General features: G+C 40.5%; 1 protein-coding gene across 1 annotated transcript in view; it reads left to right on the top strand.

Annotated features, from left to right (window-relative positions):
• MAOB (monoamine oxidase B) overlaps positions 1–24,940 on the top strand; it is an 89,843-nt gene that overhangs the window by 62,602 nt on the left and 2,301 nt on the right. The window contains exons 4-13 of the mRNA XM_074359929.1: positions 3,293–3,397; positions 4,275–4,366; positions 9,240–9,381; positions 10,655–10,804; positions 11,766–11,925; positions 16,622–16,718; positions 18,131–18,184; positions 20,541–20,598; positions 23,644–23,741; positions 24,345–24,456. Coding sequence (XP_074216030.1) covers positions 3,293–3,397; positions 4,275–4,366; positions 9,240–9,381; positions 10,655–10,804; positions 11,766–11,925; positions 16,622–16,718; positions 18,131–18,184; positions 20,541–20,598; positions 23,644–23,741; positions 24,345–24,456 — 1,068 coding nt within the window. The remainder of the gene's footprint in view (positions 1–3,292; positions 3,398–4,274; positions 4,367–9,239; positions 9,382–10,654; positions 10,805–11,765; positions 11,926–16,621; positions 16,719–18,130; positions 18,185–20,540; positions 20,599–23,643; positions 23,742–24,344; positions 24,457–24,940) is intronic.

The following is a 24,940-nucleotide window of genomic DNA, read 5'->3' as shown; positions in this document are numbered from 1 at the left end:
TGCTGTGCCTCTGGAACCTGGGACAGTGACAGGTACATAGGAGGTGTTCAGGAAATATTTGTTGATCTATGTCATTAAAAAATTTCTGATAGCCACAGTGAAAAAAAATAAACAGGTGAAATTAGCTTTTGTTAATCCTCTCAGGTAACAATGGAGGCACTAATAAAGAATTTTCAACACCATTATTGAGGTGTAATTAACATATAATAAACTGCACGTGTTTAAGGTGTATAGTTTGAAATTTGACATGTATATACACCTGTGAAACCATCCCCACAATCTAGATAGTGAACACATCCACCACAATCAAGGGTCTTTGTGGCCTTTTGTAATTGTATATGTTTAATAGTGTATTTTATTTAACCCAATGTATCCCACTGCGTACAAGCTGTGTGACCTTTGAACAAGTTACTCAACCTCTCTGTGCTTCAGAACTCATCTGTAAAGTGAAACATATGACAAGCAGTTTGCTCACTGGGTTATTGTGAGGATTAAAATAAATAATTTACTAAACACTGTTAACCTAATGTCCGACAAATTGTGTTCAGTAATTATAATTCACAGGCTGGGAAGTTTCACGATCAAGAGCATTGACCTTCGAATGTCTGAATTTCAGTTCTGCTGCCACTTAGGAGCTGTGAGACCTTGAGCCAAGGATAATTATTTCACCTGTCTGTGTCTCAGCTTCTCCATCTGAAAGGGTGGCGGTGAAGATGAATGAATCCAGACATGCACAGTGAATAGAACCAGGCCTGAACTGGGGAAACACTCACTCTTAGCTGTTATCATTATTTTTTGTTATTATTATTCCTGCAGGCCTTTGCCTAATTTCTCAGCCACTACCATCCCCATCTTCCCCATTTATCCCTACATGGGCAATCCCAGACCTTTCCTGGGCTACAGGGCTGCTGGCCTGTCCGCAAATCCTTGCCATTGCTGTCTGTCCCTCCCTCCAGCTTTGCGCATGTGATGATGCCATCAGAAGACAGTGTTGCCGCCAGGCTCCGGGGGCTTTGAAATGTGAGCCCATGAACAGAGGAAGAAAGCCATCTGCTTAAGTCTGAGCTCCCTCCTCTCCTCACCCATTAAGAAGATGAAATTTCTTTTCTTCCAAACTGGAAACAGAGATCAAAAGTTCAACTTGGTCCTGCCATTTTGTTTGTGGCCCAAGCATCGTCCTTGCCAATAGCTGTAAAAATGATTGAGTTCTAGAGGGCTCGGTGGCCTGCTCCAGCTTCCCGCGGTGAGGAAGGCAAGATGCCCATGAACAGCAGAGGAGATGCTCCAAGAGGGAAAACTCACTGCCAAGAAGCTGGATCTAAGAAAGGCCAGGCCACCTCTTCCTACTGCAGAGGCTGGGGTCTGCATGGGGAATAAGAGGGCAAAAGGGCTTCCCAGGTGGGACAGAAATCGGGTCTTTGCCTCTAGAGAATCAGGGTCAGGAGAAGAGCAGGACATCTGGAGCATCGAAACTGATGTTAGTGATGCACGTGTCGCCAAGCCAGCCTGTCTCTGAGAGCCACTGGCCCGCTCATTGAGTGGGGGGAGGATTGCGGAGGTAGACTTCAGATGTTTCTACTGAGCCCTCTGAGGCTCACAGGCTACGAGATAAGGCCATGTGATAATCAAGTGGGTTGCTGGTTTTCAGCAAGTCTGCTTTAAAAAGTCAAACATAAATCATCATGCCAGGAATTCTGAGCCTAAGAATTTACCCAAAGGAGATTAATCAAAAATGTGGACGTGGATTCATGGCTAAGAAGTGGTTGTGTAAATGACAGGACATTCATCATGATTCCAGAACTGTCAGCTGCCTCCAGTTAGTGAGTGCATCCTGTTGGCTGTGTGTAATCTCGGTTAATTCCTACAATACCCCTGTGACATGGGTACCATTATTCCACATCTAAAGATAAGAGACACAAATGTTGAGCAACTTGCCTGTAGTCACACAGTTATCAAGTTTCAGAGCCCGTTTGAATCGGGGCTTTGGACTTTCAAAAGCCATCCTGAATCCCTTCTTCTGTGGTCCTAGCCCAGCCCTGCTCAGACATTTATTTATTTATTTATTTATTTTTATTGAAGTCTAGTTGATTTACAACATTGTGTTAGTTTCAGGTGTACAGCAAAGTGATTCAGTTTTGCATATATATATAAACATATACATTCTTTTTCAGATTCTTTTCCATTATAGGTTATTAAAAGCTATTGAATATAGTCCCCTGTTCTCTACAGTAGCTCCTTGTTGTTTGTTTTATATATGGTAGCGTGTATATGTTAATCCCAAACTCCTAATTTATCCCTCCCCATCTCGTTCCCCTTTGGTAACCATAGTTTGTTTTCTATGTCTGTGAGTCTCTTTCTGGTTTGTAAGTAAGTTCATTTGTATCAGTTTTTTTTTTTTAGATTCCACATATAAGTGATATCATATGATATTTGTCTTTCTCTGTCTGACTTTCTTCACTTATGATAATCTCTAGGTCCGTCCATGTAGGTGCAAATGGCATTATTTCATTCTTTTTTTATAACAGCCTGACTTCTGACTCAGGTTTTCAAATGAAACTAAAGTGGTTTTTGTGCATGTCCCTAAACTGCCACCAACAAGTTAGTCTCCCAGAGATGACTTATAGGCTGCCATATTATTAATCCTTGAGAAATATGCCGTTTATCTTTCTGTTGAGGTATCCCTGCTCTTCTGGGAGAACCAGGTAGTATAAACATGTCCCGAGGAGAGCCTTGAAGTTGTCTCTTTCTATTTTAACCTTGTCCATCTCTGGGAACTCCTGTGTTGACTTATCATATCTGATTCCTTGGGGAAGCTTGCTGGACCATGTTTCGTGGCTTTTCTTACAGATGCTTGCATTCCTGCAATTGGTTTCTCATCCTCTTCTAACTTGTATAATATTTATAGTTGTCATTTTCTGATCTTCCAGGCACACAGGGTCTCCTTGCGCTGAGATATTTGCAAGTATCATTGGCAAACGACATTACTTTAGGTAACCCCTCTCCTGTACTGGCATTTAAGTTTTACTTGGTTAAGCGTTCCAATTTCAGAGGAAAACCTTCTTATTGTGTTTGGTGTGGCAGCAAATTTATTTAGCTAACAGAGAATTTTGCTGGAAATCTTTATGCTAAAAAGTTAAGTTGGGTTCTGAGGACACAAGGAACTAAAACACTTCACTGTCTATCACAGATTGATAACATGGTTTCCGCTTGCAGATATTTAACGACTTGGCATATTTAACGACTTTGACATTGTAGTTAATGTTTCCTTTTAAAAATATCTTGTCTCTCGCAGGGCAAATCATACCCCTTCAGGGGCATATTCCCACCTATATGGAATCCAATTGTCTTACTAGACCACAACAACCTTTGGAGGACGATGGATGATATGGGACAAGAGGTAAAGCTTCCTAAAACTTAGGTCAAAGAAATCAAGAATTTTTGTCTTTTGACAACATTTGTATTCTCCATTCTTAAGTTTAGTCCTTAAAAGAAAGAAAGTGAGGGGAAAGGGTGGAGCTCAGTGGTAAAGCGCATGCTTGGCATGCACGAGGTCCTGGGTTCAATCCCCAGTACCTCCATTAAGTAAATAAATAAATCTAATTACCTCCTCCCCTCCCCCAAAAAAAATTTAAAAAAAAAAAAGAAAGTGAAAATGTCACCAGTGCCAAGCACATGGTATGGCACATAGTAACTCTCAGTAAAGATTTGTGAGATGTATGAATGAACTTGTATGTAACCTCTAAAAGAATGAGATGTCCAACAGACTGGTGTTTCCATACTGCTGATGGCGTCAGGGGGAAGATCTTATATCATGCAGCCTTCCTTGGATGATGTTTCTAATTTAGAAAATCGTCAGGACATAGCAAATAAGACTTCTGGGTCTTTGAGTCACTACCATCCTCAAACCTGCAACTCATAAGTAAACACACTCCAATTGTGACATGATTTGGTGCAGCTGTCTGATTCCTGTTTTGAGGCTGAACTTACGAATTGTTGTCTCTAAATCAGTAACTTTGTAGTTGATATTTGGAAACAGCCTGATGACAACATAGCCTCCATTTATTGTATAGGAAGTCTTCTCATAAATTAAATATAGACTGAGTGAATAGGGAAGCTACGCAGACAACGTTGGTTGAGCGGTAAAAACCACTCTTGGGGGAATCTGGAAAACTTGCATTTTCCTTCTTTAAGTTAGAGTTTTTAATACTATCAGAATAGTTATTTCAAGTGGAAAATTGCATTTTTTTCTCCCCTGAATCCTCCTCTGAATGTAGATTCCCAGTGATGCCCCGTGGAAGGCACCCCTTGCCGAAAAGTGGGACAACATGACAATGAAGGAGCTACTGGACAAGATCTGCTGGACCAAGTAAGACTCACCATCAGGCACAGGCATTTACTGTGACCCTCTTTCAGTTTTATTTGGTGATACCATTCAGCGGATATGAAACAAGCAGTTGCTTTGTGGCTAAAACCACACCATTTGGCCAGGTGGAATGCTGAAGAACATGGGAACCATTTCTTGCCCTAAAGCTATCTCTACCTCAAACTTACTTCTTTGGGATAGTTTTGCATCACAAAGGTGATATTACCCCATAGAGTCCTCAGAACAGACCATAATGAGCCACCTCCTTTATTTAGAACAGCTTAAAGACACTCAAACATAAAGATCTCATTTATCAAGTTGTTCACTTTTGTACTGCTCACTGGGGGTCAAGTATGGAGAGTGCATTAGCACGTACATTTGCACGTGCATTTGAAAACACCTACGGAATGAAGTGCAACTCTTCAAGGCTTTGAAAGGGAACTTCTGTAAGTTCTCTGGATAATTCACAACTGTCCAGGAAACATGTATGACATACTTTTCATCAGGGAGAAACATGGAGCGTTGAAAGAAAGTGTTGATGAGTCAAGTATTCAATTATGGCCGGCTATATAGTCAGACAACGTGCAGAGGCTTCCATCTTGGACAGCAGGGAAAAAAGGAAAGGATGGTCAGGGTCCCATCTCAAGCACGTGGTGAATTTGTGGTGAGCAAAGTAAGAAAATGGAATTGTAATGAGACTGTCCGCCCATGCGAAACAGCTTTAGTTGGGAATATGTTTGGCCGGGGAGTTGATGTCTTCATTCCCCTAGGCACTGGCAAGGGAAGTTGAAGCACTAACAACTGGAAGTAAAACGTTTTTAGGGCTATCTGAATCTAAGATATGGAAATAACCAAAAGACATGAAATTTACATACTTCTTAATATATAAATTCAACTTCTTAGAATTTAGCTTAAAGAAGGAACGAGAAAAGAAGAGAGGGAGAAAGGCATACAGGGAGGGAGAAAGGAAGAGAGAGGAAGGGAGAGAGGGAGATTCAAAGCATTAGTTTTAAAAGGAAAATCGAAATAGAAGATTGGTTAAATTAATTGTGGGTCATCTGAAAGCTCGAGTACTCTAAAGTCTTGTAAAATCATGTTGCAGAAGAATACTTAATGGCTTGAAAAAAATCATAGTATTAAACATAGAAAAGCAGGCTGTCATCAAGTCTGTGCAGTGATATATGATCTCATTTCTAAAAAGACAACTGTATATGCACTGTGAGCAATGGAAATCCATCAGAATGTTTTTGAACACTTAATATTACCATCAAACATTTATCCATGTCATTAAGATTCTTCATCAAACATCATATTTCATGGTTGCAGAATATTCCATGGAAAGTGAATACCATGTGTTTATCTATTATCATTGGACATTTTAGTCACGTCCAGTCTTTCATCATTATTGTTATTTATTTTATATAATATTCTATGATGAACATGTGTTTCTCTTATGTCTTAGACCTTTGAAAGCAACCAATTTTGGAATAAAACCCTTTTAAGATCATGAAATCAATGTCTATTATTAATTACATCCTTTTAAACATTCATCTGACGCCATTTACCACTTTTTTTGAGAGTGTCGGTTTATAATACAAGTTAGTTTGTGCTAATAAAATTGCAGTATTTACTTTTAAATTTTATACATGAGATTTTCAAAAAATAGTGAGTATTCAATTATCAGCACTTGTTTTGTAACTTCTATTATAAAAAGCTTTTAATAAATTCAGTTAAGCCTTTTCTCTCCAGAGAGCTTTGAAGCTCATTGAAGTTAGGACTAATTATATTTCTTTGGTCTCATAGAAATCAGGCTTTTTCTGCCACAGTCCTTGGCCTAGTCCTCCCCTTAGTGAATATTCTAGATTGTTGGCTGACAAAATAAAGTATTCTGAGATGCTAGGAGTATATGAACACAAGGTAATTTTTTAACTTTTCCTAAGCAAGATAAACATGATATCATTTCCTGATTTTAAAGGAAATAATCCCTGGAGCACAATCATACATTCAAAGTCTAACGTTGATCATTCTTTCTATTATTATCATTTATAAAGTGCTTTTCAGAAACACAAATTAAATTTACGATGTGGTCACAGCTAGGTAAATACACTTTTTAAAGCCTATAACTAGAAAAAAAATGCGCCAAAATGAATCTAGGGGTTATCTTTGAGGGGGGCGACAGAAATATGAAAGCTACTCCTCTCACCTTTTCCTTTTATGAATTTTCCAAATTTTATATAATGTGTATATAGTCTTCATTTAGAAAATATAATGACGTTTATCACTTAAAAAGTCAGCAGGGCAAAGAACACGAAAACATTGCACTAGCTTCCTTGACCTTCCATCCCTCAGATATTGTTCTCATTTCTTTTCTTACGGAAGCTCCCAGAGTAAATCAAATAAAGGATTAAGAATGGCCTGGCCCTCCTGAGAGAATTACTTTTACCTCTCCCTCGATTTCAAACCAGGGTTATTTCTTTCTCATCAAATTGGCAACAATAACAGCTCAAATCGCAGTACTATTTTTATGTTTAATATTGGCTAGCTAGCTAGGGAAACATTAGGTTTTAGTTATTTATTACTCCCTTTCCCTTATACGCCCAAATTCACCTATAAAATAAGGAGCAAAGGAAACAGGACATCAGGAAACAGCAAAGGATGTTTTCACTTTGAGGTAATATTTTAAACCAATGCTTGAATATTTGCTTTAGACAGATGCCAAAAATTGCCTCTGCAAAGAAAGCATGAGTCAGCACTTTCCATCCCTTCAGTTATCATGACGAATCTTGCAAACCTAATTCTAAGTCATGTCAATATGTATATTACACCTAATGCAGGCTTAGTGATGGGGACCGTCACAGAAGTGCTACCAGGTTGTTAGGGTTGCAGACATTGTCCCAAGCAACTGGTTATGTGGGTTAGATGTGATTCTACAAACTTCCAGAGTCAAGGAACACTAGAGTAGAGAGGAGTCCCTTGGGAAGGGTTTATACCTTCAAGATTGTCAGCAGCCTAATTATGAAGCATTTTGAGGTACTAAAATCATGAAGTTGGGGTCAGGTATGATCTAGGTTGAAGTTGTACCATTTAGTGAGCTGTGTACTACATATGATTAACTTCCCTGAGACTCAGTTTTTGGGCTTGTGAACCGGGGCAAAATCACAACCATTATTTTTATGACAAATCGATAAGACAATAGGTTTAAAGACCATGGAGAAAGAGGAAGATACATGGAAGATAGTTATTATTTACTCCACCCATTGTCAGCACTACCAGGTGGCAAATTCTACCTCAGGTAAAACCAGACCAATAACATGCAAACTTGATGTCAAAGTCAAAAGGGGGATGGGTCCTAATTAAAGGGACCCCAGAGTGCTCATTACTACTGGCAAATTTTAGGATCTGTTTGACTTATTTGTTTCTTTTGAGGGGCAGAAGTAGCTAGGTTTGTTGATTTTTAATGGAGGTACTGGGGATTGAACCCAGGACCTTGTGCATGCTAAGCACACACTCTTCCACTGAGCTATGCCTTCCCCCTAGGGTTTGTGAGATTTAACTGAGTTGCTGGAATTGCATGAGATCATTCATTTTCTGGTGTGCCTCCAGAGAGGGAGTAACCTCTCGCCATTTACCTGCCAACCTCAAGCAAAAGTTCACTCATCTCTACTCTGTTCATCACTTTTCTTTCTCATCCATTCTTTGAGCTGAACTCCCATTAGGTTATCATAACTGAAGAGATAACTGTGACTAATTCTGGGCGTGGTACATCACCTAGCATATCCTTTGTGTATTATGGATCACTTAAAAGTAATATTTAATTGATATTTCTCATTACTCATGTATTCATTCGGTTATCTAACAAGTAATTTATTAAATGCTTACCGTATGCCTGATACTATTTTATTAAAGAAGACACTATGATGAGCAAGAAACTTAAGATCTCTGTCTTACTGGTTGATATTCTAGTGGGGGCAACAGCAAGAAAAAATAATAAACCAATAATTAAGATCATTTAAGACAGTGAAAAGGGTGTTAAAAATACTGTTCTATGGTAAAATGATAGAAAATGCCAGGGTGCTGGGAATGTGGAAGCTGGTGTTGATTTTTGTAGACATGTAAAAGTTCATCTTTCTGAGGAGCCATTAGAATAAGCAGAGAAGATACAGGATGAGATAGAAAAAGCAGGCATGGGCTAGATCAGTTAGGACTTTGGAGGCCATGGTGAAAGATCTGAATCTTATTCCGGTTTTGCTACGATGCCACTGGAGCGTTTCAAGCAAGTTTACACTTTAGAAAGAGCACAGTGGATAGAGGGGAGGGTGATAAAAAGCTTTTGCTTTCAAGTGTGGTAGATAGATATCCTGTGGGGACAAATGGATTCAGAGAGACCAATCTGGAGGAAATCATTGCAATAATCCTGGCAAGAGATGATGCGAAATTGGTGATGATGAAGGTGGAGTGACGTGGTGAGAGACAACAGGACTTCCTCATGGATTGGATGCGGGGAGAGTGATGGAAAGAGAAATCAAGGTTGATTTCTGGAGTATTGGCCTTAGCAATTGGGTGAATGGTGATGCCTGTTACTAAGATGGGGATCACTCGAAGAGTAGCAAGTGTGTGGGGAGAAATCAGAACAGCACAAAGTATGAGATACAAGCTGATTCTGGGTTAGGCATTTTGATTAAGGGGAAAAGAAATCTCATATTCCCGAAATCTCTGATATCATGTCTTATAATATTCGATTCTAGTGACAGTTTTCTGCAACTTGCCAAATTGTACTCCACGTAGCCAAGTAAGTTTATTGCTTGAATAATTTCCAGAGACTGAAGAAGATGCTCTGCTGCATTTGCCAATTTTGCTCTCATTTCTTCCTGAGCAGATCTTCGAAGGATCTTGCTACTCTCTTTGTGAACCTGTGTGTCACTGCGGAGACCCATGAGGTCTCTGCTCTCTGGTTCCTGTGGTATGTGAAGCAGTGTGGGGGCACGACCAGGATCATCTCAACAACCAGTGGAGGGCAGGTACCCATTCATACCCACACCGTTCCTACTGAAATCCACCACTGCCTAAACGAAAGATTGGCATCATTCTTCCATCATGAACAGATGAAGCAGGAGGCAGGCTTGTGGCTTTTAGAGCTTAATCGTAGCAGCTCCAAGTGACTTTTGAAGGGGACAGCCTGTTGTTAGGTACCCCATGTGACAACCCAGTGGCCAATGTCATTTGAAGATTAGTCTTGTCTCTTTTTCTGTACTTTTGCAATTTTCCATTTGGATATACATCCAATTTTTATTGGGTAAATTTGTAAGAGACCATTGGATGGACATAACTGAGTACTTCTCAGAAAACCCAGCAGAGAAAGTCTGAAAAGCATTTTTAATTTAAAACACACGCACCACATGGAAGTCATTCATTCATTGCTTCATTCATTCATTGCCTGCTTCCTGAGCACCAGTCTTGTGGAAGGCACTGTGCTGGGCACAGTAGGAGATGGATTCGAGTTCTTAGATAATCTGCTTGATAGTCATTTTCCTTTCCTCCCCATCCTCCTCCTCCTCCCATCGCCCTCCTTCTTCTCCTCCCCTGCACCCTTTTCTTCCTTCTTCTCCATGACCTTCTTCCTCGTAGACCTATTGGAAGCCATCTTTTTCAAAATTAACTGAGCTGAAAATTTAGGAGGCAGTCAGTTCCACCATGCACATGACCCTGCGGAACATTTGGCAGCTTTAGCAGGGCTTGGGTTAGGTGGGTGCAGTGAGGTGAAATGACCTCATTGGCCGCAGAAAGAGCAGGTACCCGGCCCAGGGTGAGACAGCTAGCCTGCCACAGGGAGTAGGCGGGCCTGGGGGTGGGTGGGCCAGCGAGGTTCTGAGCCTGAGTCACAAGGAAAGGGGAAACAGGTCTAGGTGTGCTCAGGCAAGGGCTGGTCCAGCTCTAAGGAGCGCCTCACCAGACTCGGCAACCCAACCGAAGGATGTGGGTAGGACGCGGAGCAGGGGCAGTGGCCAGGCAGGTGGGGCATGGGGGTCAGGCTGAGGAGAGGATACACAGTGGAGTTTGGAGCCTGGGAAGCCACAAGAACACAACCCGGAAGGTGACTGTTAGAAAACCTGTAATTTTGTCGAAAGCCAGCCAGCATTCGTTAGAAAACAACGGTGAAAGGTGCCATTCCCAAGAGCCAAATGAAATCGTATCCATCGCACAGTAAAGATACGTGCGGAAAACTAGCAACTTAGCACTTCATATCCCTTCCTATATTTCCTACCCACCTCTGGAGTCCTTTTTTCTTTCCAGGAGAGGAAATTTGTGGGCGGATCGGGACAAGTGAGCGAACGGATTATGGACCTCCTTGGAGACCGAGTCAAGTTGGAGCGGCCTGTGACCCACATTGACCAGACAGGAGAACATGTCCTGGTGGAGACCCTCAACCACGAGGTGTACGAGGTAACCAAGAGCCTCAAAACTGGGGGGGAAGAAGCCAGAGTCCCACAGATAACCAGAGCTTAAGTAAAGCTGAGAATATTCCAGACTTCCCAGACAAAGCCTTGGCCAAAAGTGCAAAAGCTGCCTCTATCTGAAAGGAAGAGAAAGAGAACATATAATAAATATATTTATAAAATAAATTTATAAAAAATAATATTATTATCGCCCCTCTGTATTGGGCTCCTATATAAGTAGAAAACGAAAAAAATATTTATTTGATAAATATCAAGTGCCTCCTATGTGCTTGGCATTATTCTAGGAGGTGGGAACACAGCAGTGAACAAAACAGATAAATTCTTTGCTTTCATGTAACTTACATTCTAGTGAAGGCAAAAAATCATAATCAAATATGTAGTTAAAATACAGACTATGCGAGATTGTGATAAAGAAGAGGGAGGGGTGTACAAGAAAGTGGGATGGGACAATTGGTCATGCAATTTTAAATAAGGTCATCAAGGATGTCTGAAGTTTGAGTCCAGAACCCAAAGAGGTGAGGGATTGAGCCATGTGGCTCTCTGGGGAATCGTTTTTCAGGTTGACTGCGCAGCCAGCCAGTGCAAAGGCCCTGAGGCAGGAGCAAGCTTGGCATGATGAAGTAACAGCAAGGCAGTCAAAATGGTGAAATTAAGAGGATTGAGGGGGAGAGTAGCAGAAGATGAGATGAGAGATGTGACAGGGGTACCTTTCATGGATGACCTTGAAAGTCACTGTAAGGAACTTGGCTTTGATTCCAAGTGTGATAGGAAGTCACTGGCAATTTTGAACTAGGGAACAATAAAAGCTCATTTTGATTTTAATAAGACCCTTCTGGTTTCTCTGTTAAGAAGAGACTGAATGAGGGACAAGGGTAAAACAAGGGAGAAACATTAGGAAAAAAGTAAAAACAACCCAACAATGTTTAACCCTGCTGTTTTCCTTCCAGGCTAAGTACGTGATTAGCGCTGTTCCTCCTGCTCTAAGCATGAAGATTCATTTCAATCCCCCTCTGCCAATGATGAGAAATCAGCTGATCACTCGTGTGCCCTTGGGTTCAGTCATCAAGTGTATAGTTTATTACGAAGAGCCCTTCTGGAGGAAAAAGGGTGAGTCCTTTTCTTTGGCAGAAGATCCAGGAAACTTGGTGCAAAGTCACGTATTTGCATGTAACTGTTTTTCTTAAAATGCTGGATATCAGACATCCATCCAGGTTCTAAGTACAGTTCCATCAAATAAAGTACGTTGGCACAAACTCATGGAATTAACTTCCCTTTAGAATATGATCGATTCTTTTTATAATTCAATATAAAGTTTACTTAACCCCTTCACAAAATCTTGTGAAAATGAGTTATTAACATTTTCTAATACAGGTTTTTAAAGTAAGAATTTATAAAGCCATTCACAAAGGTGTGGCTTCTGAACACGTGTGTGAGTCATGAACACTTGAAATGTGGTGAGTGAGACTGAGAACCTGAATTTTTCCGTTTTATTTCATTTGAATTGCTTTAAATTCAAATGTAAAAAGCCAGATGTGGCTAATGGCTACTATGTTAGACAGCACAGTGCTAGAGTCTTACCATATTTACTCTCATCACATCTACTTTTCTTCCAAGAGGGGACCGTGTAAGAACAGTCAGTAGCTGGGAATGAGGGCGAAGGGGAAGATGCACTGAAATGAGGAACCAGATGGCAGAGAGAAGAGGAAAGTTGTGCTGGAGGCAAAGGGAGGAAGGTTTCATATTCTTACCTACCCTTTTCTGCCACATGGCAGCCTCCTAATTCTCCACCTTTGCAGGAAATTCTGTTTAGGACAGTTACTGGATAGGTGCATCCGTTGTGCAAGTAATCTACCTTTTGCAAAGGACAGGGCAGTGAACCACCATGAAGGACTTGCTTCCTCTCGTGACCCACGTCACCCGTTTGAGGCAGCTGGGTGCTGGCAAGTAGATAAGGTTTGGGACCATGGAATAGAAAAATAGAGATTTTTTCTTTTAATGGCTCAGAACGCCTTTATTTGTGGAAAATACCTCTAACTTTCCTTCATGTTAGCAAATCTTTAGCTTAGGGCTGCTGTGTGCCCGGCAAGTTCACTGTTAGGCACTAGCATCAAAAAGAAAACCCAAGTTCTCCACTCGCAAAAGGTTGGGTCTGACTTGATCCTTATTATGAGCCTTGAATTATGCTCTAAAAATTACTGAGGATGTCAGAACCTCCCCCAAAGCATTTTCAGTTTCTTTTGTGTTACTTTATTAATGTATTTCTGCAACTAACCACTATTGAGTACCTATTGTACAACCTTGGGGATTCAAAGGCATATTTCCTTGCCCAGAAAATCCAGACTTTGTGGGAAGACGTCCGTGTAAACTAATAATTGCATTACAATGTGCTGAGTACACTGTTGGCAGTACCTAGGCTATTATAGAAACACAGGGGAGGGCTCCCAAACTCACATCCAATGTGGTGCCTCCTTTTTAAAAAAAAATTACAGAAGTAAACTTGTTCACTCTAAAACTCTCAAAATATAGAAGTGTATGAAAAAGGTCCCTCACCTATTGCCACGCCTCCCCCTGCCCAGGGAATCACTGTTGAAAGTGTAAGTTTGTTATCTTTAGAGATTCATCGTAGACATAAGTGATACTTTAAATATATTGAGGGAGGAGGGTATAGCTCAGTGGTAGAGTGCCTGCTTAGCATGCATGAGGTCCTGGGTTCAATTCCCACTACCTCCCTTAAAAATAAATAAATAAACCTAATTACCCCCCCCAAAATAAGATTTTAAAAATAAAATTTTAAAAAAATGATTAAAAGTTTTTAAAAAATTAAATATATTGTACATCTATATTGAAATATATAGACTTTAAATGTATATTGAAGAATATGTGTAACATTGATATGAAAATATAATTTTAAATAAATGTTATATATTTTTCCCCAAACCATTATTTTTAAAAAATACACATTATACTGAAGTTTGCTCTTTGCTGTTAGCGGTAAGCTATAGATATTTCTCCACATCAGTTACATTTTAATCCCTCTCATTTTGACAATTGAATAAATAGTATTTCACCGTAGGCTCCATGAAAATGTACCCAGTAGCTGTGCTTATGATAGGTGTTTCATTTGTTTCCAAGTTTCTGCTCTTACACTGCAATAAACAGCTTCCTTCATATAGCTCTGCGGATTTGTATGGGAGCATTTTTTTTTTTTTGATAAATTTGTAAAAGTGGGATTACGAAGTCAACTGACTTGAGTAGACCGGCTAATAGTATTTTTTAACTTTCTGCCAGTCAATAGGGGAAAATATACCACTTATGTCTTATTTGTAAGTTTTATCATTAATAAGGCTTCGGAGTTATATTAAATCATTTTGTAAATTATCTGTTTATCCTGTGCTTTTTAAATTTTTTCTGTATATGTTGCAAATATTTTTTCCCAGTGTACCAGTTTTTAAAAAATTGTTTATGCTGGTTTAATCCTACTATGAAATATATATACATGGGGCTTTTCTGGACCAAAAATTCTTTTCCACTGTTCTTTTTCACTGGGCTCCAAATGTTTTTTATAGCCCTATATGTTAAAAAATTAAACATCAACTACCACTGAATGTATTTATTCCTAAACTATGCACATGGACTGCTGAATACAATGTTTTTTTTTTACAAAACATACTGGACACTTTTGAATAGCTGAAATTGAAAAATAAGAATTTCTGATGTCTTTCTCCACTATCTAGATGTGTAATCTAGGTGTGCACACCCTACTTTGGAGAACACAGATTTATATTATTGAATCCTATGGTAATACTGTACTATGTGAATCCCTGTGACTTTACAATATGTTTGATATCTGGTAGGATATTCTCTTCTTGTAATTTTGTCCTTGGTAAATGTCAGTTATTCTTCTAGATGAATGTGATCATTTTCTCGGAACTCCTCCTTCCACACTCCCACACTCAAAACACTTGTATTGAATTATTTTATCCTGAATATTCCTCTTTATCGCCTCCCATAGCTACAATATCTTCTCTTTTCTCCCTCAGGATGTCACTTGCCACTTTTGGGAACATTTCTCCTACTTTTTGTGCCCCCCCACCCCGAGAGTTCCTTTGTTTGTTTGTTGTTAGCTTGTTTCTGCGTTTGTCTTTTCTTCTTTTGCTAAAAGTCTTTGTTAGATGTCTTCTAAGAGTGAGGCAGGACCAAGGTAACCGGAAGTCCCTTGTGCATGGGCGGAGCTCCTGAGCTTTCTACCTACAAATGATAGAAGTGCTACCGATGCCACATGGTTTGTCCTGGCATGAACAGGATGCTTCTCTCTGCCCCTTGCTCCTTCACTTCCACCCAGTGCACCTATGTGATGCCGAGGTCATCTTTGCTCTGTGAAGGAAGTGTCCAAGGAGCCCCTCCACCCAGAAAGCAGGGCCTCCACCCCAGCCAGCCTGGTGTCCTCCAGGAGCCCTCTGTCTGGTCCAGCTGACCCCCACCTGACCAGTGTGCCCTTGCTTTTTTTAAATTTTGGAAAGGGAGGTAATTAGGTTCATTTATTAATTTAATGGAGGTACTGGGGGTTGAACCCAGGACCTTGTGCATGCTAAGCACACGCTCTACCTCTGAGCTACACCCCCTCACCCCCATGCTGCTTGCTTTCTTCTCTTACCACATCCTGTCCCATTTGTCTCCTCTCTTGCTTGTCTTCTTATTACAAAGTGATTCCTTAGCTGTTTCCCTTGTATTCTTAAATCTTCTTGAGTTCTTGGACAGACGTTAAACATTTCTTCTTCCCATATTTCATTATGTTTTTCTCAATGATTTTTCCTAGCCCCAGTACACCTGAGGAACATGCAACTGCCCCTCCATCCAGTGGCTAACTAGGACATTGATTCTCAGGAATGTGAAGTGGGGAGGGTCATGGGAAGAGAGAGAGAGAGAGAGAAGGAAGTGCAGGTAGAAACCAGACAGGTGCGTCTGCTCACATACAGATCGGGGCAGTGCATGTCCTCCAAGTTCTTTCTCTGTTCTTTCTTCCTCATTTTGAAACCCTCTCACTGGATTTTCTATACAACATTTGTTCTGAGGTCTTCCACCATAATGTTGTTCAAACAACCTCAATCTGCAAGTAAACGGTAGAGCAGGAGGAGTGATACACTGTAGCAGCATATTCTTACAGCATTTCAAATTCTGCCCTGACATTTTCGCCATTGCTCGGTCGCATTCTTTTGTTGAAATGACATGTATTTTGTTCTGGAGGGGAATGAGAGGGGCGCTTTTGTCCAGAATGAGCTGAAATTGTTTCCCAAGTTGTTCTGGAGGTCCTGTTTGAAATAAGTGTTTGGGATTCTGCATTTGAATTATCCACGTCCTCTCTGCCCTGTCTCCAGCTAATCAAGATCTAGTTAGCAAAGAACAGGTGGCTCCTCATCAAATGTGAATGTTCAGTCCCTCCGATTTTGCAGTAATGGGCTAGCATTTCTTTTACACATCTTTGGTTTTATCTGATTTCTTGTGAAAGAGGAAAAAGGGGACACGCTTATCAATGGCAAGGAAAACAAGATTTCATGAAATGGTGGCCTGGATTAATTCATAATATCACATTGCTTCTTTGCAGAGAGGGGCTTACAGTTTGAGCTTTTCACAATGCTGGCTATTTAGCCTTCCTTTTGACATCAGTTTGGTTTGCCTGCATATATTTTGAATATAATAGCTTACTTTTAGCCTTTGGGCTTCTCAAGTTGCAAAAGGTGTGCTTCATTGCAACTGCAGCTTGATAGGGTGATGAATATCTTTTTCCATTTTGCTCTTCTCCAAGATTACTGTGGAACCATGATTATTGAAGGAGAAGAAGCTGCAGTTGCCTACACGTTGGATGATACCAAACCTGATGGAACTTATGCTGCCATAATGGGGTAAGGCATGGTTGTGGTGGTGTGGGTGATAGTTTATGTTGACAGTGTATCCCATGCTAGTCATAAATGTGCCCCAAACTTGGTTCAATCATTTTTTAAAATTGAAGTATAGTTGATTTACAATGTTGTGTTAGTTTCTGGTAAACAGCATAATGATTCATTTATACACACACACACACACACACACACACACACACACTCTTTTTCATATCCTTTTTCATTATAGGTTATATTCAATTAAGATATTGAATATAGTTCTCTGTGCTATCCAGTACAACCCTGTTTGTCCATTTTATATATAGTAGTTAGTATCTGCAAATCTAAGACATGTAAACAACCTAAATGTCCATCAACAGATGAATGGATAAAGAAGATTGGTATATATATTATATATAGGAATACTACTCAGCCATAAAAAAGAATGTTCAATAATTTTTTTTTTGTATCCATCACCATCATTCTCCAAATCCAGCAGTAGAAAACTTATTGCTTAAAAAAAATAATGTCTTCCAATGAATAAATACTTGGAAAGGAATTAGAAAATCAATAATATTTTAAAATTTGTTATATGAGATTTTGTTTGTTTGTTTTGCTTCATATTTAGTGCCAGGGGTTGACATACTCTGGTAAGCTATCTTTTTTTGTGAAAGCATGATATGAAGATTTGACTTAAGGTGTTTTATTAAGAGGGCTTCTTGTGGAGGCTGTGTGGGCATCTATGGTATTTATGTGGAAAGCTGAGATTTTCCAGTTCCCACCAGAGAGGAGCTAAGGCCAGGCCAGTTTGCAACTTGGGAAGGAAAACCAATGCAGATGGGGATGTCATGGGGGCCAGAACTTGGCCCAGAGGCAGAGGGGTGGCTACCCAAAACAGCCAAAATTGAGATGGACCTTAGAATATGTATGAGTTTATTTCAGAGAGAGCCAGGGGTCAGAACAGGCAGATCAAAGCCAGTTGTAAAGTTGAAGGCAAGCATAGGGCTAGAAATGGAGGTGGATTCTAGAAGGCTGGGCACCAGGGAGATGCCACCATGAAGATAGATCCTAAGAGCAAGGGCTGGATGAAATTGGAAAGTCTCAGACACACCTTAGATGGGCATTTGAGACCCAGTATGCATTCCTATTGACCGCCAGTCATGTAGGGGGAGTTGGGTCACTCACGGTATCACCCTATGCAGAAATGATGGCCAGTCATTTGTTTTTAGTCCCTTGAATCCCTGAAGCTAGAAGGTATCTTTTAGTGTCAGGAATATAACAGATAAACAGTAAAACATCAAACGTTAGACAGTGTATAATTTGTTTCTTCTGGTTGACTTTTAACTTGTACACTAGGCACATGTGTCGGTGTAGAAATGAAGCCAGGACGAAAGCAGCCATTAATTTCCCCCCTTTCTCTTGTTTGTATATTTTAGGTTTATTCTTTCCCACAAAGCCAGAAAACTGGCCCGTCTTACCAAAGATGAAAGGTAAGGGAAATAGTGCGTTTTCTTTCTTCCCTCCTTCTCTCCCTCCCTTCCTCTGTCCCCTTTCTTCCTGACCCTCTCCACACCCCCTCTCCCTTTCTTTCTTCCTTTGCTTCTTTCTACCGACTTTCAACTTAATTGAACTTTTTAACTTAAAGACTGTTTAATACGATGAGTATTCCCAGCACTACCTGTACATGATGTTACTTACAAGGGTCTTGTATAAAGACACAGTGCTGGTATTTTAAGAACCAAGTATTCAAAATAATATTTATTGAGTTTATTGTACATAAGATACCATGCAAAGAGCTATGGAGAATACAAAAATGGATATAGCCCAGGAGCTGAAAATTGACTTGGGGAGAAGATAACCAGGAAGACAAATGACTGCATTGCAGGGCAGTCTGCAGTACATCCTTCATGAATGATGTATAACAATGACAGATTGCAGGTACAGAGGGGCTCGTTTCTCTGCAGGGGGCAATTTCTCCCAGTAATTAGTATTCACCACTACCAATTTTCTATTCCCACACCACCACTCAGAGCCCTTGAATTACATTATGACACATCCCCCCTCCCCATTAGCAGGCTGCTTTGTGACTATTGCCACCACTGCACTTGGCCCTGGGCTATGGAGGCATCACTGGGCCACTCACCTAACAATGTCCCCACTAGAATATTCAGATTCATGAAGGTAGGAAGTTTTGTCTGGGTCGTTCACTGCTGGATCTCCAGTGCCTGGGGCAATGCCTGGGACAGATCTTTCCCCAGTTTATCTTTTGACCATATTTACGGCTTCTTCATTTATATTATATTATATTTATACTGTATATAATATATATAATATAATATATTGTATAGTATATTATATTTATACTGTAATATAATTTTAACTTTTTATGAAGTTAAATATATCAGTTTGTGAATCATCGCTTCTGAAGGGTCTATCAGGCATAGAAAAGACTTTTCCATTCCAAGATTATTTTCTAAATTATCCATTTTTTCATTACTTTTCTGATTTCATCCATTATGTGTAAATCTTTGTTCTTTCTGAAATATATTTTGAAGGAGTCACATAGGAGTCCAGCTTTGTTTCTTTCATGGGTAGCCATTTGTCTGAGGGCCATTTTATTGAATAATCTGTCTTTTTGTCATGGGTTTTAAATGCCCACCTTTATGATTCTAAATTCCCTTATGTATTTGGTTCTATTCCTAAATTTAATTTTCTCTACTCTGTAGAACCATTCCTCTACTTATGCCAAGCTAGTCCATTTATGTAAACACAAATTAAGAAGAAAAAAAGAAAGAAAAAATGAGAGAGAGAGAGGGAGGATGGATGGGAAGAAAGAAGGAAGGAAGAAAGGATGGGAAGAAGGAGGGATGGAACAGAGGGGAGAAAGGAGGAGAAAATAGACATTTTCACATACCTTTGTTTGTAGAAAGAGCTCCTGGATTTAAAATCATAATACTTTTGAAAATCATTGGCCTTAACTCTAAATCATCTGTAAGATCCTCTTTAACAATACTATAAAAATCAGAATGGAAATAGCTATAAGCTTATACTTTAACTGACTAATTATAACTTTTGGCTCACATCCCATTCACCCATAAAACTAAATATCTTAAGAGCTACCATTTATTGAGCATTTATTATGTACCAGTTATTGAATTGGGAACTTTCTATGCCTTATATCAGCTGTTCACAAACTTAATCACCTGGAAGGTTTGTGAAGACCCTTTGCTGCCACTGCTGTCTCTGAATTGGCAGGTCTGGCGCGGGGCCTGAGAATTTGCATTTCTAACAAGTTCCCCGGATGATGTGTCTGCTGCTGCAGGTCCAGGGACCACACAGTTTTACCACCATTAGTGAAAACCTCATGCCAGCTTGTTGCTAAAACTAAAAGTCAGAGAGCTTAAGTAACCTGCTCAAGCCCTCACAGGATGCAAGAGGCAGAATCCGAATTTGAAGCTTTTCCTGCTCCACTTTGCCCATCGCTTCTCAGTGGGATGGGGGGAGAAAGCAGAGCGAGCAAGAATCCTGTCTCGGTCCTCGCAGACTCTCCAGTGCTTAGGAGGTTGACAAGAGGTACACAATGTTTTCTTGAGTGAATGAACAAATTGCCATGTGCCCCCAGTGATGCAGACAATGCATCACTTTTTCCCTTTAACACTATTTGTGACCTCATCGATTTCCAGTGTTTGAACTAGAACAAAGTGCCTTGTTCTGAAAAATTGCAATGAACTTTCCAGTGGATGCAATAGCTTGGAACCATTCTGAATGAGGGGCTACTATGGACCTTGCACTTTTTCTTCCTTCTTCATTTTCACTTTTTTTTCTTTTCCTCTTCTCTTCCCATAGGTTGAAGAAACTTTGCGAGCTCTACGCAAAAGTCCTAGGCTCACAAGAAGCTCTGAAGGTCAGACTGCTTCCCAACCCTTTTTAAGGGAGAGAGATCTTGCTTTGTCCAGATCTTGCAGGGATGGATTCATGCAAGTGGGGCGCTAGAGCTCGTGTTTTCCCTGATACGCTCTCGAAAGTGTCTACACAGCCGAGCTGGCCAATTTATGAGTCGTCCCAGAGAATATGGGCCCTGGCTGTGCCTCTGGCAGCCCCAGGACCCTGCAACACTGTTGTGTTTTAGGTAGTGCTACCCTGTCCCCGAGTTCAGAGCACTTCCTGGAGCAGGAAAGACATGCCGATGGGCTCAAGCTGAGCCCCTTGGGCTGAATTTCCCAGACACTTTTGCAAGTAGCCTGAGGAAGCTGTGATCTTCAAGTGGAACGAGTAGTTCCCCTCCCCGGGAGGCTGAAGGCGGGATGGGCGGGGTAGGGAGGCAGTGTGATGGGGGCATTCCGTGATGGTCAAAGGGCCAGGTGTGCTCAATAACTAGTATCCACAACCACTTCATCAATATTGAAAATGAAGAATCGATGTTCTCGTTAAATTCACCAGACTGCTGGGTCTTTAATGTTTTGACCTGGATTCAATCACCTTTTGAGAGCGAAGATTAAATCCAGTTATCTGTGACGCAGTTGAAGACAATGGAGGCTGATGTACAAATGAGCAGCTAAAGCGTGAGAAAAGTCTAATGAAGGGGCTAAGAGTGTTTAACTTGCTAAGCCTCTTAAATCCAAATCTCTGCAGGGCACGCCATGACCTAGTTGAGCTTCATCTCATTCCTTGAACGCTTATTTCGCTCAACTTTGCAGTGGCTCCCTAGTCAAGTGGTTGTGGCTTTTGAATTTGTCATTTTTGTTCATCCTTTTCAAGCAAGAGCCGTTTCCCCCGTGCTCATGATAAGCGAAACACGTGCTCTTGAGGATTTGGGGAATTCTTTCTCAGCAAATGAACAAGAGTGACTAATTGATTAGTTTGGGGGAAAAAAAAGTTATCATCCTGAGGAAGATGTTTTGTTTCTTTTTTCACTTTCATAGGCCATTTCACAAGTTTAAGTGTAAGCTTAGCCTCTGGGCACAAGGATAGTATGAGTGAAGTAGCAAGATCAAACACGCATACACATTAAAAATACATCATTTCACAGCTGCAAAAACTGCCTGGTTTTTCTGTTTAAAAATGCTGTTCAATTATCATACTAAGTGAAGTAAGCCAGAAAGAGAAAGAAAAATACTGTATGATGATATTACTTATATGTGAAATCCAAAGAAATGACACAAATGAACTTATTTACAAAACAGAAACAGATTCACAGACATAGAAAACAAACTTATGGTGACCCAAGGGGAAAGGGTGAAGGGATGGACAAATTAAGAGTTTGAGATTAATAGATACAAACTACTATATATAAAATAGATAAACAGCGAGGTCCTACTGTATAGCGCAGGGAACTATGTTCAATAGCTTGTAATAACCTATAATGAAAAAGAATATTTATATGTATAACTGAATCGCTATGTTGTACACCAGAAACGAATACAATGTTGTAAAGCAACTCTACTTCAATTTAAAAAAAATTTAAATGCTGTTCAAGATATTCCACCCTGTTAAATACTCCAGCTTTTTTGAAGTTATGTTCTGAGACACCCTCAGGCTGAGGCAGTGTGTAACTGAGGTTCCTCCAACAACCTGTGAGATGATTGTCTGGGGAACCCCACTGGGAGGCGAAAACAGTTGTTCTCAAGTTCCAAAAAAGTTGATCATTTTGAATGTGGGAAAGTCTCTTTTTCTAAGAAGAATATGGACGATTAATTGCTGATGATAAAAATGAGTTGGTCCTGCTCTTGTTTGCTCTCGGCATTGAGAAAGGTACTAGCTTTACTCTTGCTTTGGTGTCTGTTGTTTTGCGTTCTGGGAGCAAAGGAAAGCAAAAGATGCAGTCCAACCTTTCTTCTGATTGGCTGGCTGGAAACAGCAGAGAAGGATGCTCACAAGGTGGTTGTCGCCCTCAGATGCAGAAAAAGAAGAGGGCTGGGCATGAGACATGGGATCACCGCCAGAGGCTGGGAGCCACTTACACCCCTCAGATGGGGTCTTGTGATTTGTAAATTGGATGCATTACAAATGACTCTCTGAAGTCCCATATATGACTGCAAATTTTTTAAACAAAGTATCTTTTCAAAATCTACTTTTACACTTTTTCTCTTAAGACTTGCCATGTTGATTTTATTTTTTCAAAATAATGCTTAATGATAACACTTATATTTAGTTATTTTAATAAAGAGCTTGAACTTTGCAAAATCTCAGCTAATTTTTTCCTATTCATGGCAAAAACATTTTTCAGACCGATAGCTGCTTGCAAGTATCACCGTCAGCAAAACTATCTAAATCCCACAAAAACATTCATTCCTTTTTTAAAAATTTTTTTGTTTGTTCTTTTTTGTTTTTGTTTTTTTGGGGGGAGGTAATTAGTTTTATTTATTTGTTTGTTTATTATTTTTTTGATGGAGGTGCTGGGAATTGAACCCAGAACCTTGTGCATACTAAGCATGCACTCTACCACTGAACTATACCCCCCCACCCCAAAAACATTCATTCTAATAAAACATTCATTTGTCTAGCTTCTCATAACAAAGTTGACTTGCCCCACAAAACATGAATCTAGTCATTCTTTTTCCTTAACTGACATGTTTTTCAGCTTTTTTCCTCCTTTGACCACTTTAATAAGTATAAATAGTTTTTTAAACTTGTCTTGAAACCATTAGGCACTAAAAACTTCTTAATAGGTAAGGCCAATTTAAAAATGGAGCTAGACAATCACAGTTTATGAACAGTACCTGAGACATGAATGGACCAAGTGAGAAAACTTTCTAAGTCAGAATTTCTTAGACGTTTATTAGCAAGGGCATTTACCTGCCCAAAGTCGTATCTCTAAAAACATCAGAATGATAAGGCTCTATTTCAGACATGTATTGGTTGTCCAGTTGATTGGGGCTGTGTTTGATTTATTCTGAACTAAATCGTTTCCTTTGAGTCTCCTTTGAGCTTTTGTCACTCTGCCTTGCAGCCGGTGCACTATGAAGAGAAGAACTGGTGTGAGGAGCAGTACTCCGGGGGCTGCTACACCACCTACTTCCCCCCGGGGATCATGACTCAGTACGGCAGGTAGAGTCAAAGCGTGCTCAGTGTTAACTGAAATTCCCTGAACGTGAGTCCCTAATTCTAAGAAGGTTCGTGTAGCTCTTCTCCCCTGTTTCTTGTAAAAGCTGAGCAAATCCCCAGTTTCCTTTGTATCTCGTTAATCTCACTAAGGAAGTCATTGTAATTCTGCTCAGTGAGAGGAAGTGATGTGGCAAGTTCAGTGGTAGAATGACCAGGTGGGAAACTGGGGGCATGTGTCTCCTTGCTCAAAGCTGGTGAACCATAAAAAGATCTGTACATCACTGGGCACGTATAGTCCCTCACTTCATGTACTCGAGGCAAATACTTATTTCACCGCCAGTGATGTCCGTCCCTTCACCTGTAAGCTCTTGTTGCAGGAGTGAGCTTTGGCTTTCATTTTATTTTGTCTGTGACTATGCAAGAATTGGAGGAACCTATAAACATTATTCCAAAATTGCCAACATGCTTCCTGATGTTTAGAGGCTGAAGAAACTGACCCACCTTGGTCTTTGTGGGAGAGAAATTGACCAGCCTTGGTCTTTGTGGGAAGGCTCTCCTCTGGCTCTCTGAGACTGACCACTTTTACTTCTTTGCTTTTGTTTCAAGGGTTCTACGCCAGCCAGTGGGCAGGCTTTATTTCGCAGGCACGGAGACTGCCACACACTGGAGTGGCTACATGGAGGGGGCCGTGGAGGCCGGAGAGAGAGCAGCCCGGGAGGTAGGGCCTGGGGGTCATGGGCTGAGGGGAAGGAAACAAGCCACGGGCCTGACCCGTCTGAGATCCTGGAGGCCAACTCCCCATTAACCCCCCATCCGAAGGACCATGAAACACCATTTTAACAGTTTCGTAGTGTCAGGTGAAGTGAACACCTTAACCCAAAACTAACAATGAAAATACCTAACCTGTCACCCAAGGTAAAGAGGCCATGGGGCAAAAGACGGCAGTGGCTATACTTAGAGATAAGCTAGGTCTGATATTACAGAACCAAACATGTTTCTACTAGGACTCAGAACTCATTTATATATTTTCCAGCAATTTCTCTGATGTCATCCCTACTTTTTATTGATTTTTTTTTTCCTTCACGGATTGAACCCAGGACCTCATGCACACCAGGCATGTGCTCCACCATGAGCTATACCCCCACCCCTGATCTCATCCTTATTAAGGCGTGTTCACAGCTCCTAAAATTCATGGTGAGCCT

Source organism: Camelus bactrianus, chromosome X, assembly GCF_048773025.1.
Source record: "Camelus bactrianus isolate YW-2024 breed Bactrian camel chromosome X, ASM4877302v1, whole genome shotgun sequence".
NCBI classification, from domain to species: domain Eukaryota; kingdom Metazoa; phylum Chordata; class Mammalia; order Artiodactyla; family Camelidae; genus Camelus; species Camelus bactrianus.
The sequence above is the reverse complement of the archived record's forward strand: the minus strand, read 5'-3'. Positions and strand labels throughout refer to the sequence as shown.